The sequence below is a fragment of the Artemia franciscana genome, chromosome 1 (genome assembly GCF_032884065.1).
Source record: "Artemia franciscana chromosome 1, ASM3288406v1, whole genome shotgun sequence".
Lineage (NCBI taxonomy): Eukaryota > Metazoa > Arthropoda > Branchiopoda > Anostraca > Artemiidae > Artemia > Artemia franciscana.
In genome coordinates this window covers 57,398,091-57,414,101 of record NC_088863.1, presented here as the reverse complement: position 1 = coordinate 57,414,101, position 16,011 = coordinate 57,398,091, and the positions used below count along the sequence as shown (strand labels likewise).

At 35.7% G+C, this 16,011-nt stretch overlaps 2 protein-coding genes across 11 annotated transcripts in view; one reads left to right on the top strand and one right to left on the bottom strand.

The window, feature by feature from the left end:
• The window catches only part of LOC136031733 (NADPH:adrenodoxin oxidoreductase, mitochondrial-like), a 53,722-nt gene that overhangs the window by 17,895 nt on the left and 19,816 nt on the right, over positions 1-16,011 (bottom strand). For all 8 annotated transcript variants that reach the window (XM_065711504.1, XM_065711442.1, XM_065711471.1 and 5 more), the window contains 3 exons: positions 14,491-14,706; positions 8,818-9,010; positions 7,439-7,789 (listed from right to left, as the gene is read on the bottom strand). In XM_065711504.1, the coding sequence (XP_065567576.1) occupies positions 7,439-7,789; positions 8,818-9,010; positions 14,491-14,706 (760 nt within the window). The remainder of the gene's footprint in view (positions 1-7,438; positions 7,790-8,817; positions 9,011-14,490; positions 14,707-16,011) is intronic.
• Positions 1-16,011, top strand: part of LOC136031767 (uncharacterized) — a 95,945-nt gene that overhangs the window by 63,345 nt on the left and 16,589 nt on the right. The window lies entirely within an intron of this gene.

Sequence of the window (16,011 nt, the reverse complement as noted above, 5' to 3'; positions counted from 1 at the left end):
TGCGATCGCTATATGTCACTTGGTTAATACCAAATGCCATAAAAAGTGCTTAGAGAATGACAATTTTCCCCCTAGAAATTGTGCTACTCCAAATATTTATTGGGAGAGAGCCTGAAACATCTAAATCAGTAATTGGATTGTCATTTCCCCAATTTTCAAGGCAAATTTTCCGAGAATTTTTTTTTTTTTTTATAGTCATTTTCCCACTGAACACTAGTCAGGGGGGAGGGGTAGGCCCACTGGAAGACGAGAAGACATTGAACAATGGCTATAAATAAAAAATAAGAAATATTAACTTCTAAATCTCGGTGAAAACAAAGCCATTGATAGGAAACCCCCGAGAAACTTCCTGGCAGCGCTATAAGAGGTTTGCAATATGAGGGGCGTTATCAACCCTTGCACCAGTATTACGGATAGAGTGCGTAAATGTTCTCTGAGAATCAAAAGTAATACAGATTTTTACCAAACAGAAGTTTACCAAGTTTTTACCAAGACAGTATTTAGACATTACTGTCTTTTAGGCATTACTGAAAAACTGGTTCGATACGGTTACCCCTGTGGGAACAAAAAAAAAAGAAGAAAAGGAATCAAACAAACAAATAAGCACGCATTCGTAATCATCCTTCTCAAAAACGTTCAACTCTATTTTTTAGGGTTCAAAAACTTCAAAACTATTTTTTAGGGTTCCGGTAGCTATAGGCACGAGTCAATCCTTACAAACAATTCATTGCCATTAACTGTTTAAAACATAAAAAAAGAAATATAAAATCCAATAGTTCCATTTATACGTCAATAAAACAATTTTACATGTAACACGTACGTCCTTACTCCAGAGCATCCTTATTTTTTCCACAGTGCTCACAGAAAAACTCTCCCCCCCCCCCGCCACTATGTCTCCAATTTGTGGATCGGTAAGCAAACGAACATAATGTTTCATGCAACAAAGAATAAATCAGCAAAAAGACGGGATGTATTACCCAGCACCACCCATAATCAGGCTTAGTACAGCAGGATTATAAATTTACCCCCTCTCCTCAGATCCTCTCATATATCTTATTTGAAGGCCCCTAAAAATTTTCCATAAAGATACACTTTTTAAGTAGCGCCTGCCCCCCCCTCAAACATTAACGCACCGTCCCTCCTCGATAATAGTTGGCGTGCAATTAAACTTCACTGTATATAGTTTTATCAAACATTAAGTGAATCATTTTAGTTAGATGAAGCTTTAGACTATTTTTTTTTTTGAAGATAAAGAAAAGATATAATATCCATTTACTTTTATATCTTATAATAAGTGTGCATAATATCCGTTTACTTTGTACGGACTATTTACCTCTTTAGGACTGGTTGCACCATCAAATGGTGTTACTGACTCTGAAGCTGGATATACACTTTTTCAGTAACTATGAATTTATACCTGAATGGTAAGTTTGTATCGCTCAGTTATACATGACAAAATAGCAAAAAACGTCACTTTGTTGACAATAAAAAAAAAGTTTATATTTTTACACATATAAACTGTTATCAAAAATGCATTTTTTTTTTTGGTTAATTCTGGCCCGTGTTAAAGACCCAGGGCCGAAAACACAAAACCGTAAAAACGCATTAAACAAAGAAGAAAGAAATTCAAAACTGTGCACACATAAAAAAGAACAGAAGACCGGAGAAGGTGATAAAAAATCGGATTTCCAATTTTAAACACTTTTAATTTCGAGTCCATATAATGTTGTCCCACTTATATATTATGATAGACATTTTGTTTTCGGCAAGGTAAAAAAAAGAAGGTCTTAGACGTTTTCCTCAGGCGATTACTACTACTTCTCCTTTTCTACCAAAGGAACAAAACCCAAGAATATTTCCAGTTCTATTAATGGATCGATGAAAAGAGAACTATCACATGCAATTCCATCAGTTATTATATTAAGTTTAGAAACAATTTCAACACTGTCGGCCGAACACCTAAAACCCTCGTTTTCGCAATCTTAGGGATACGATACGTGGCGAAAAAATTAAACTAAAAACCAATCATAAAGATAGCTTTCTAAAGGGATTGAAATTGTAGTTCTAAGGATTTAAAGTTCAAATTTTCAACTATTCATAAATGCCATGTTGTATCCCAACATGAGACAGTTACAAATGAGGCATCGCTGATCGCTGTCAAGCTTTCAGTCCATTTAATTTGGCCATGTATAATATCTTAAAAATCAAATTATAGATTTGAAAGAACGTCCAGGTGAACGAAATCGGTGTATTGAAAACCACGCTCAATTATCTTTAACCGTATTCAACTGTATTTTTTTGGGGGATTAGAAAAGAACCAGATTTTATGCTTTGAAAACTTCACAGTAAAAACACACAAACAAACAGTCGACAAACAAGCGACTTTAGCACTAGAAATGGGTTTCCAAGTCTGGTCTCAGAATTCTTTAATACTAAAGTTAGAATTAATTATCAGCTAACTAACAACTTATAATACAATTCATTAGTTTCTGTGCAACACTAGAGGTTACACTCTGTCCACTTTTTTCAATTAATTGGAGTCAACAGAAAAAACAAGAGCTAAGAGCTCATATGGCACTTGTGACGAGGCGAGAAGAGCTAAGAGCCAAGAGATCATATGATATGAGCTCTAACAAAATTCTATGAATCAATAGATTGATTTAAAAAGGAAAATAAGAGGCTTAATGCCGGCCAGGATTTAAAATAAGAGCTCTGAGTCACGATGTCCTTCTAAATATCAAAATTCATTAAGATCCGATCACCCACTCGTAAGTTATAAATACCTAATTTTTTCAAATTTTTCCTCTCCCTTTAGCCCCCCAGATGGTCGAATCTGGGAAAACAACTTTATCAAGTCAAATTGTGAAGCTCCCTGACACGCCTACCAATTTTCATCGTCCTAGCACGTCCAGAAGCACCAAACTCGCCAAATCACTGAACCCCTCCCCCCAACTCCTCCAAAGACAGCGAATCCAGTACGATTCTGTCAATCACGTGTCAAGGACATTTGTTTATTCTATCCACCAAGCTTCATCCCGATTCCTCCACTCAAAGTGTATTTCCAAGATTTCCCCCTCCAACTCCCCCCAATGTCAAAAGATGTGGTCGGGATTTGAAATAAGAGCTTTGAGACATGAATTCCTTCTAAAAATCAAATTTCACTAAGATCAGATCATCTATTCGTAAGACAAAAATACCCCAATTTTCAAGTTTTCGAAGAATTCCGGTTTCCCCCTCCAACTCCCCCCTATGTCACAGGATCTGGTCGGAATTTAAGTTAGAACTTTAAAGCACAAGATCCTTCTAAATATCAAATTTCATTAAGATCTGATCACCCTTTCGTAAGTTACAAATACCTCAATTTTCAAAATTACCCCCCCCCCCAATTCCACCAAAGAGAGCAGATCCGGTCCGGTTATGTCAGTCACGTATCTTAGACAGGTTTCTATTCTTCCCATCCAGTTTCATCCTGATCTCACCGCTTTAAGTATTTTCTAAGATTTCCGGTCCCCCCAACTACCCCCCCCCAATTGCGCTTGATCCGGTTGAGATTTAAAGTAAAAGATCTGAGTTACGAGGTCCCTCTAAATATGAAGTTTCAAGAAGATCCGATCACTCCTTCGTAAGTTAAAAATACGTAATTTTTCTTATTTTTCAGAACTACCCCCCCCCCTCCCCAATAGAGCAGATTCGTTCCAATTACGTAAATCACGTATGTAAGACTTCTGCTTATTTTTCCCACCAAGTTTCATCCCGATCCCTCCAATCTAAGCATTTTCCATGATTTTAGGTTCCCCCGCCCCAAACTTCCCCCTATGTCACCAGATCCGGTCAGGATTTAAAATAAGAGCTTTGAGACACGATATCCTTCTAAATATCAAATTTCTTTGAGATCCGATCACCCGTTCGTAAGTTAAAAATACCTCATTTTTTCAAATTTTTCAGAATCAACCCCTCCCCCAACTACGCCAAAGAGAGCAGATCCGTCCCGGTTATGTCAATCATGTATCTAGGACTTGTGTTTATTTTTCCCACCAAGTTTCATCCCGATCCCTCCACTCTAAGTGTTTTCCAAGTTTTAGGTTTCCCCCTCCCCCAATGTCACCAGATCCGGTCGGGATTTAAAATAAGAGCTCTGAGACACGGTATCCTTCTAAATATCAAATTTCATTGAGATCCGATCACCTGTTCGTAAGTTAAAAATACCTCATTTTTTCTAATTTTTCAGAAATAACCCCCCCCCCCAACTACCCCAAAGAGATCGGATCCGTTCCGATTATGTCAATCATGTATCTGGGACTTGTGCTTATTTTTTCCATCAAGTTTCATCCCGATCCCTCTACTCTAAGTGTTTTCCAAGATTTTAGGTTTCCCCCCTCCAGCTCCCCCCAATGTCATCAGATCCGGTCAGGATTTAAAATAAGAGCTTTGAGACACAATATCATTCCAAACATCAAATTTCATTAAGATCCCATCACCTGCTCATAAGTTAAAAAATACTTCTTTTTTTCTATTTTTTCCAAATTAACCGGCCCCCACTCCCCCCCAGATGGTCAAATCGGGAAAGCAACTATTTCTAATTAAATCTGGTCCAGTCCCTGATACGCTTGCCAAATTTCATCGTCCTAGCTTACCTAAAGTAGCAAAACCGGGACCGACAGACAGACCGACAGACCGACAGAATTTGCGATTGCTATTTGTCACTTGGTTAATACCAACTGCCATAAAAACTAACAATATCAATGTGATGCTCCTGTAATACAATTACATAAAAAAAACTAGTTTTTTTAACTGAAAGTAAGGAGCGACATTAAAACTTAAAACGAACAGAAAGTACTCCGTATATGAAATGGGTTGTCCCCTCCACAATCCCTTGCTCTTTACGCTAAAGTTTTTAATTATTTTAAAAAGCAGAACTGTGGCAAAGAGTCAAACTTTAGCGTAAAGAGCAAGGGATTGCGGAGGGGACAACCCATTTCATATACGGAGTAATTTCTGTTCGTTTTAAGTTTTAATGTCGCTCCTTACTTTCAGTTAAAAAAAACTAGATTTTTTTACGTAATTCCTGAACGTTTTTGAATTTATGCATGTTTGATTTTGGCTCTCCACTCATAAATTATTAAAATGAAATTTGCATATTAATTCCTTTTTTGGCTAAATGGCTTTCTCTTACTTTTGATCAGACGATTTTGAGAAATAAGGGGTGGAGAAAGCCTAGTTGCCCTGCAATCTTTCGGTTACATAAAAAGGCAACTATAAATTTTAATTTTTAACGAATGTTTTTATTAGTAAAAAATATACTTAACTTAAGAATTAGCTTACGTAAGAAACTTTTATATTCTTAAATTTTTATTATGTATATGAGGGGGTTTGTACCCTCGTTAATACCTCGCTCTTTGCACTAAATCGTAAGTTTTGTCCCAGTTCTTTAAGAATGACCCCTGAATCCGAAAGGCCGTAGAATAAATAGTTGAAATTAGTAAAAATACTATAGCATAAAGAGCGAGGTATTTATCTCCTCCTAAATACCTCGCTCTTTATGCTAAAGTGTTTTTAGAACCCCTCATATGCGTAATAATCTCTGTTCGTTTTAAGTTTCAATGCTACTCCTTACTTTCAATTGAAAAAATTTTTCCATGTTTATTTTTTCATTGTTTTTTTATAGTAATGCTAGAAATGCTGTTTTTTTTTCGTAGTAATTTTAGAAAATCCTGCGCCCTTTTCATTGAATTTCTGTTCCCCCATGACATATTTCTCCAAGGAAAGATCCTCCCACATAGCTTCCTCCCATCAACCCCACCCCCAAAACCCCAAAAAAATCCCCTGAAAACGCTGTACACTTCCCAGTAACCATTATTATATGTAAACACTGGCCGAAGTTTGTAACTTGCAGCCCCTCCCCCAGGGACTGTGGGGGAGTAAGTCATTCCCAAAGACATAGTCATTATGGTTTTTGACTATGCGGAACAAAATGGCTATCTCAAAATTTTGATCCGTTGACTTTGGAGAAAAAATGAGCGGGGAGGGGGCCTAGGTACCCTCCAATTTTTTTGATCACTTAAAAAGGGCACTAGAACTTTTCATTTCCGTTAGAATGAGCCCTCTTGCGACATTCTAGGACCACTTGGTCGATACGATGACCCCTGGAAAAAAACAACAACAAAACAACAAAAAAACAAACAAATAAACACGCACCCGTGATTTGTCTTCTGGCAAAAAATACGAAATTCCACATTTTTGTAGATAGGACCTTGAAACTTCTACAATAGGGTTCTCTGATACGCTGAATCTGATGGTGTAATTTTCGTTAAGATTCTATTACTTTTATGGGTTGTTTCCCCCTATTTTTTAAAATAAGGCAAATTTTCTCAGGCTCGTAACTTTTGATGGGTAAGACTAAACTTGATTAAACTTATATATTTAAAATCAGCATTAAAATACGATTCTATTGATGTAGCTATTGATATCAAAACCCCATTTTTTAGAGTTTTGGTTGCTATTGAGCCGGGTCAGTTCGTTACCACGAACTGTTTGATAATCAACACTGTTTTTTTGTTGTTTTTTTTTTTCAAACAATGCACAGTTTAGGCTTTCCAAGCCAGACAGATATATTTTTGTCATCAAATGCTTTCTTTTCAAGTATTTCTATAAATTTTGTACACAACGTCATTTTTGGTGAATATCTGCGGTTCAAAATGAGCAAATTTTAATTCCTTTCTTCATTTTCTATTTTCATTTCTACTATATTTTGAAAAGTATGTAATTTTTTACCAATTTTATATTTCAAAACTAATTACCTCAGCACGAGGCATTTATTATTCTTATTCGCCATAGGGGGTTTAAACGTGTTCCAATTTTTAACACAATATTTCTTCTTTTTTTGGTTCAAAAGAAGGCAAGTTATCAGTAAACCACAACAAATAATTATTGTTTTTTTTTCTCTCTCTCTTAATTATTAATCCTAAAAAAAAAATTCTGCATTTCATGTGGAATTGAAAGATAAGTTTCTAGAAAAGATGTTAACCTCAAAAGAACAAAAATAGCAAAAAAAAACATCAAAACAAAATACGAAATAAAACAGTCCTTCGACTAGAGTCTTCTTATTTTTGTTGTCTATGTTAACATTCATTTATTAAATATTTGGTCGACGTAGAGAATAAGCGATAATACAAAAGACCTTTGCTTCTTTTAAAGTCGCAAAAAACTCTATTTTTTGTTGGTTTTAGTTACAGGAAAGAACTGGTCAAAATGAACATAAAAATTATCAAAACAAGGCACTGCCGTCCCTTAAAGCCCCCCTCCCCCCACACAAATATAGACTTGACGACACATTTTAAGCATTTTGAAAAACACAATTTGACATCATTCCACCAAAGTTTTAAATTTAAACAGATACTAACCATAGAAAAACAAAGGAAAGTCAAAATTGAAAATTTACCTTGCATTCCCCACACGCGACCATTGTCACTTTTTATAACACCTGATTTATAATCAAAAGGCAATTCATCAGCTAAGGGCACACTTTTATAACCAATACTTTTAATCAGAAGACCACAGTGAACTTTTTCCTTGAGACCAGTTGACTCAACTAATTGATGTTCACTTAACTCGCCTTTGGGTGAGTTTAATTCAACAACAAGCTTTTCGATGCCTTTTTCATTGCTGCCAATAATTTCTACAGGATTTCTGAAGAATTTAAATTCCATGGTTTTATCGGTGTCTTTCTTTGTTGAAGTTCTTACTGCTTTTAATAATAGTTCCGTTAGTCTCTTCCTTGGCCTCGACAAACCTAAAACATTAGTAATACAGGAAAAATTACATTAATACTTTCGTACAGTCAAAGATTGGGGTGGGAGAGTGGTAGGGGATCACATGTTTTATGAGGGTTTTGGAATGTTCTGTGCGCAAAAAAGCTTTCTTACACGCAAATATCCATGTTTTACCTTATTCTAACAATTTTTCAAAGAATTTCCTTGAGCCCCTTAGGTAACTTCTCACGCAGAAAGGGTCCTATTTGTCCCTCAGTGTAACATCTACACTTTAAATAAAGCACAAACAGTAATGTTGGCAATTTTGGCCAAAATCACAAGCCCATCAGAGGTCTGAGCTGATGACCGTTTTTGCGTTTCTGCCATTGCCACACGGTAAACAGAAGTCATTTATTACACAAAAGAAATTGTATCGAAACAACAGCAAAATTCAAACTAGCATAATCTACTGATCTCCCGAAAGCCTAGATCCCCCTTCCCCTACCGCTTTATGGTTTCTGACGAATTTTTAAATGGGTTCCTTGTTGGCAGCACAGCTTGAAAGAGAGAAATACAATATAGTTTATACAGTTTAAATACAAATACAGGTGAAGACAGTTTATATTTCAACAGATGTGCTTCAAAGTTTCTGAACCTTATTTTACCAGACGAGGCTAGAGGACTCAGTTCAGTGGTACGGCTGCTTATGGAAATAGAAATGCGATAGACCTAAAAAGCAGACCCCAAAATATTTTTTTCTACTGTCCTAAATTTAGAAAGTAAAAATTACTGCCCGAAAGCTATTTTTGAAGCAAATCGAAATTGTATGTATCTCACATTATTATCGCCATTTGAAACACATTCATCAATACACTTAACCAGGAACATTTTCTACAATATATAGATAATTGCCGACGGAATTCAAATTTGAACCTCTTTTTCTCCAAACAGAGCCGTAGTTACAAGTAGTAGGCTACGTATACTACCTTGTTTAAAAGGGACTTGTAAACTCCCATTTAACTTCCCAAACATAAGCTTCTCGCAAAATTTTCATAATTATTTCACTTACCTGATAAGATGTCTTCAATTCCTTTAAAGTCTTCTAAATGAAATGTCCGCTTCAAGTTATCCATATTTACAATTTCTCGAAGCTCTTTGATTGTGAAAGCTACTTGAAGAGGACCTCTTCTTCCAACTAAGATCACTTCCTTTATTTTACTCGTGGAGAGTTGATCAAGGGAATGTCGGCATATGTCAGTTTTCTGAAAATAAAGCATTCTCTCGTATACAAAAGAGTGTGGATGCTGGGAGGAGCTCCCCTTCGTCTCTTTGACCAATTGTAGCCGAAAAAAAATATTTGCTGCATTTGAAACAAGTATCTCGAATCAAAATAGTTGTTCAAATGGTCACACAAGTGCACTATATAATTGTAAATAAACATGAATTGGAAAATACGCTTTCAAGACCAGGAAAAAATTAAATAGGGTACAGAACATCACAAACTATTAGAAAGCTCTAAAAGAAGAGACAATGGGATGAGGGGGGGGGAGAGAGGATGAGCATCAAACGTGAAGCCAAGAAAGTTATTAATGTGCTCGAAAAGAGAATGAGATATTGTTATTACTAATAACAATAATTCACAGCAACACTAAGTCGCCCGAGGCAACACAGCAAAGCACGGTCATTCTCCGCCCCAATCTATTCCGGTATTTAGTCATTACTCCCTCCAAAGAAGTTCCAATTTCCTTTAAATCCTTCTGCATGGTCTCTTTCCACCTCATTCGAGGACTAATCATCCGTAAAGCATGCCCTAGCCATCTTAACTTTTTTTTCACTATTGGCGTAGAAATTCAGATCAAATCAAGTTTTTCGGAGAGCTTATTGCTTGATGTACGTTCTGTCAAACGAGCACCTAAGACAACCCTTACACAATTCCACTGGAAAGCATTTAACATATCATCCTCAGCTTTCCGAGGCACCCATATTCCAGAGACATATTTGACCACGGTCATTACCGTAGATTCCAATATTCTAGTTTTAGTTTGCACACTTATCTTTCGATTCAATTTTTTTCTCAACTGACAAAAAATGTACTGCACCTTGGTTATTCTACTTTTTACAACATTATAGTGGTCTGATCAACACCATTAAAACAAGAGCACAGGAACAAGAACTGGGAGTTTTTTTTTTAACAATTAAATAGAAAAACAATTTTTTTCAAATGAAAGTAAGGAGCAACATAAACTAAAAACGAACAGAAATTATTACGCATCTGAAGGAGGTCGGCTCCTCCTCAACACCTCGCTCTATACGCTGAAGTTTTTTAGTACTTTTGAAAAATGCTTCTTATTATTCCCTTTAAATGAACACAGGGTAACAGAAGTCGTTCTTAAAGAATTGGGACAGAATTCAAACTTTAACGTAAAGAGCGGGGTGTTGAGGAGGAGAAAACCTGATTCATATACGTAATAATTTCTGTTCGTTTTAAGTTTTAATGTTGCTCCTTACTTTTAGTTGAAAAAAAAACTGGTTTATTTTAAATTAATTTCTTAACCTTTATCGAATAATCCCAGGAAATTTGGCCCCACCTACACGGAAAAACACCGTCACCACAGATATACCCTCTAGACAATACAATCTCGGTGAAAATTTAGCCAGGGAATTACCCTTAATAACTTCACGCTTAAAATTGAGACGGAAAAGAGAAAGTAAGAATTATAAAAACAATTTTGTGTAGGAATTCTGGCAAACTCCCCCAGTGCAAAATTTTCCCAAGAAAATTCACTCCCTGGAAACTTCCCTTCCCATGGAAAATTATCCCCGTGGAAAATCCCACCAGCAGAAATTTGCACTTCCCACCCGAAAAATGTGTGCATACTTCCCAATAAAAAATACAGTACATAAACGATGGGCAAATTTTATAACTTGAAGACCTTTCCCCAGGGGCTTTGGGGGGGGGGGGGTCATGACATCTCCAAATGCATAATTATTCAGCCTTTCAAATATGCTGAACAAAATGGCTATCTCAACATTTTGATCGAACGATTTTGAAAAAAAAAGGCGTGAGAAGGGGCCTAGTTGTCCTCCTATTTTTCGGTCACTCAAAAGGGCACTATGGCTTTTAATTTACGTTCGAATGAGCCCTCTCCCTATATTCTAGGACCACTGGGTCGTTAAGATCACCCCTGGAAAAAAAAAACAAACGCCCATTCATGATCTTCCTTCTGGGAAAAATACAAAATTCCACATTTTTGGGGATAGGAGCTTGAAACCTATACAGTAGGGTTCTCTGATACACTGAATCTAATGGCGTGAATTTCATTAACATTCTATGACTTTTAGGGGGTGTTTCCCCCTTTTTTCGAAAATAAAGCATTTTTCTCAGGCTTGTAACCTTTGATGGGTAAGACTATATTTAATGAAACTTATTTATTTGAAATCAGCACAAAAATCCAATTCTTTTGAAGTATCTATTGGCGTCGAAGTTCCGATTTTTTAGAGTTTCGTTACTATTTAATCGGGTCACTCCTTGCTTACAATTCGTTACTACGAACTGTTTGAAATAAATTATTGATTGATATGGAGTGCTAGAACGTTAGACAGAATTTGTAACAAAGTTAAGGAGAAATCCATAATCTTTATGGGATAAGTTTTGATGAGGATAAGTTGTATGAAGCGATCAGTTTAAGTTGTTTGATACTGAAAAACAAGGCAGACTATACTGCCGATCTAATGAAGCCTAGAAATACATGCAAAAAATAAATAATTTAGCCTAATGTAAAAATGGCTGTGAATAATGTTCAGCTTTGAGATGTTTTAGCATAAACGGAATGGGCTAGGTCAGATTTAAAGCTTTGTCGCTCCTAGGTTCAAGCGTTTCTGCCGCTCTCTTTTTTTGAAATTTTCGGGGAGGTTCCCGAAACTTCGGGGATAGTGGAAGCACTGAACAGAGCAGAATTAATAAGCCAAAAGTAATTAAATAGAGAGGTGATACCAAACTCTCAGCTTTCATTCCTGGGAGACATCTAACAGTTTATAATTGGCCTCGGAGTTCCTGTATTTTTTAAAATCATGCCTATTCTTTTCTGGGAATAGGCAGCGCGGCAGCAGAGTGCGCCTACCATTTTGACAATAAATCACATCAGTCTAGTTTTAGTTAATTTACTGTGTCCCCTAGGCCCGGGCTTAGTGGGCCTACCGGGAAAATCCAGGTCTGGGAATGGGAGCCTACTATTGCAGGCGAAATGACAAGATCGTCCGACTTATTTCTCCTGAGAGAGAGCCTAAACGGTTCTGCTTTAAAATGCAATGAGAATAGATAATGCATATTTTACAGAGAATGACACCAAGCGTATTGGAGTTATCGCAAATCATTTCAAAGAAAATTGTATTCAAGTTCTGGATTGGGCAAACTCAATTTATTCTTAAAACGACAACTAAGTTTAAAGCACAAACTTGAGCTTCATTGGGTATCCATGGCCAGTGGCATCATACATTGGTCGATGAAGAGGTATGCCCTTTACTATCAGCTAGTTGGTAAAAAGAAAGATTTGCAACTAAATAACTAATGGTTATATTTGCAACTATTGCAACTAATGGTAGACCTATTCGGACTTAGTAAACCATTAAAAAATGTATATATATATATATATATATATATATATATATATATATATATATATATATATATATATATATATATATATATATATATATATATATATATATATATATATATATATGTACATATAAAGAAAAGAGAAATCACCAATGCAACAGCACAAACACATTAAAAAAAAAAAAAAAAAAAAAAAAAAAAAAAAAGGGAGATAGAAGGAAAAAAGGAAGACTGTTCCTAAATCAGTGATTAATATAGACCAGCACTTGAATGAGGCCTTAACCCTACTCATCCATACAATCACATAGGTCAAACAGCATAGCCATACACAATCAACCATAAAGAACAATCCATGGACAGGCAGTCATGTCGTCAATAAGTATAAGTCGTCATTTACCAAACAATAAAAACAGTAAAGACAAATAATTCAGAGGCAACAACCCAACACAAGGGCTCATCAGGAGAATACACTTGCCTATAGGGTTTCGGCACTTCGGCACTTTAAATTCTCTACCCAGTCCAGTGTTGGGCCTACCACAGAATACCCATGGTATCCCCGTGTCAGGTATCACCCCCAAAATACATGCCTATCAAAAAAAAAACAGCAAACGTAGAACAACCAAGTAACACCACAACAAGCTTATCCTGTTAATACATTCCTCTGTTTAGCAACAATAGGTAAACTAAATGTGATAAATTTTACCAAATCACAAATATTAACCCACTGCGAAAAACCCGAATGAACTAAAACAATTATAGAATTCATCATTACCATGTGGATATTTTTGAAAAATCCGCTCTATTAGATACACAATTCACAAAATAGATGGCGCTGCATCAACTTTTCGCGAACCTCCAAAATTAACCAAAAATTTCCCCAAGTATTTACAGATAATTCTTTTGATATTTATTTAAAAGTTCGTTATAATGAAAACTAAATTTTTTAAATTGCCAAGTTAATTTATTTGCAGAAAAACCTCTTAATATTAATTTTTGGCTTAAGATTTTACATCTATTTTTAAAATCAATATAATTACTACAAATCCTTGCATATCGAAGTAACTGTGAGAAAAACGCCGAATATCTGATATTTGAGTGTATATTACTTTCAGAGAATGAGAAACTAATCACTTCAAAATCGAAATCATCCGTTTTATTATACATTTTAAAACTTAATTTATTATTATCAGAAATATTAATATTTAAATTTTTGACAGATAATGTATCAAGAGCGCAAAGACTACCCATAATCGTTTCCCTCTTTGTATCCTTGAGTCGTAATTAGGAGACGATAAGACATTTATTCTGAAAAGATTCTATCACCATCCCCAAATAATCAAATTCGAATTTTAAAGCATAAAAAACAATACAAGCAAAAAAAATTATAAAAAACAAACGGCTAACATTGCGAAAACAAAGTAGTCAAAATAATGAAACTGCAAAATGTCAGAGTAAATTAAAAAGATAAAACTGAAAGAGAATTAAATAATGCATAATCTAAAAAAATATTTGAAAGGAACATACGAAAAAGGAGTGGGCCAAACAAACGAACGAGTAGAAAACTTGCGCAGCACTATTACCAAATAATAAAAGAGGAAAAACCGCGGAAATTTTCGTCCATTTTTTCTGTAATGAAGGGGGAAAATATTTCTTTTTTTATGCCTAGAGGTAAAACAACCAAAGGCGGAAAAGATGGGAACAGGTTCAGAAATAGTCTAAGGTGGGTGAAATATGGGCGGGGAAGGCCTTTTTGGAAAAATGTTTTACTAAGAACAAAAACTATGTGCAGGAGTAGGAGGAGGTATTTACACACTAGAAAAATTCAAATGAATATTTTGAAACTAATTTTATTTCTTGCAGTCTTGAAACACATTACCGGTTGCCAAAGCATCCCTGGCACTAACAATAGTGGAAGTACCAAAAGCAGTTGCTTAGAATAGATAAAAAAGTCGACAGAGAAATAAAAAAAGATAACATTTACACCGGTAGTAAAAAAAACCGTAGATCTACAAATACTTTAAACTATGAATTTTTTTACTCATCCTGTTTTTATAATTATAAGAGAAAATCATGTATTTGCTGTAGAGTTGCAGTAAAGAGACAAGCAAGCAAAGAGAAGCTTACAGCTAGTATATCAATTGGCGTCAGTAAAATTCTCGCGACATCCAATGCAACATTTCCATTTCCAACGATAACAGCCCGTTCAACACTGAAATCAACAGTAAGATTTATATCGTCAGGTAGGCCGTTGTACCAGCCAACAAAACGTCTTGCTGACACCACATTTGGCAAAGTTTCACCTTGAATTCCCAGCCATTTATCTTGAGCTGCTCCATAAGCCTAAAAAGATGATCTATCTGAGCCGTTTAAGAAGTCGATTGTTTTACTTGGCGGAACTGAAAACACAAAAAGTGCCTTAAATTGAAAATTAAAAATCAAGTGATTATGATTTTTACGTCGTTTGTTTATTGGGTTGAATAATCCCAATTTCAAGTTGAAGAAACATCTATACAATTTTTATCCTGTTTATAATTACGATATTAATTTTACAGTGAGAACGATAGGGTGCTAGTCACTGGAAAATTACTCAATTTCTAATTCTTTATTTCTAGTACGAAAAAAAACCTTTTTGCTAATTTTCTGCTTATATTATGTCAGTAAAAAATAAAAAATAAGAAAAAGCATAAATATGGAAATAAGCAAAAGAGAAAGCTCCAAACAGATGAATCATCAAGCTACAAAAGAAAGCAGACACTGAACGTGTTATTTTATTCCAAATTTATACTTTCTCTCCAGAACTTTTCCAAGATTCCTTTAGCTTCCCTTCTTGAAATTCTTCTTTGAAAATTGAAAATCCTTGTCTTTGGTTATCATGAAACGAAGGATTTTGTTAACCAGTAGGCAAATTTAGTAAGTTGTTGCTACCTGGGCAGCCATGGGCAGTTCGTATAATTTATTAGGATTATTGTTACATTTGGATATTGTTTTCCACTTGCCTAGTTCTGTCCTGTTACGAGAATCCTCCGAAAAAGCAGATCAGGTAATTTGTTGTTTCTCAAAGTAATACTACAGTTTTTATTTTTAACCAGTAACTTTATTGGGGTCACTTGGTGTGGGTGGGCGAGGGCCATCTCCCTCATTATGTGCAGTGTTGGACTCCTCTCGGCGTGAAATCCATGAACAAGGGCAGCACTCGGCCAAGGCCTCGAAAAGGATTCTGTGCTGTCTACATTTTCACCAGAAAATCTTTCGTCTGCAGCCCTGGGGTTCATCGTGGAGAGGCACTTCTGTCGCCTTGTGCGCCAGTAGGTGTGGGAAGACCTAAGCCTAAGTAAATACATTGATGCTGTGTTAGTACGTTCGGTCTTTAAACATTAGACGCTGAGTGGGCAGGTCAAATTTCTGTGCAAAGAGCAGGGACAAGGGGAGAGAGCCTCTTTCATATACAGGGTACTTTCAGTTAGTTTTAAGTTTTAATGTTGGGAGGAGGGGTTGAAATGTATGTCTATTGGAACAAATATGACTACTATTTAATCGAAAATTCTACAGACAGCCTTGGCTTCATCATATAGGAACAATTCATCCATAGAAAAAATTGCCCAATACCCTAATTAACCTTTTTAAATAGTTTCCTTATTTGTGATT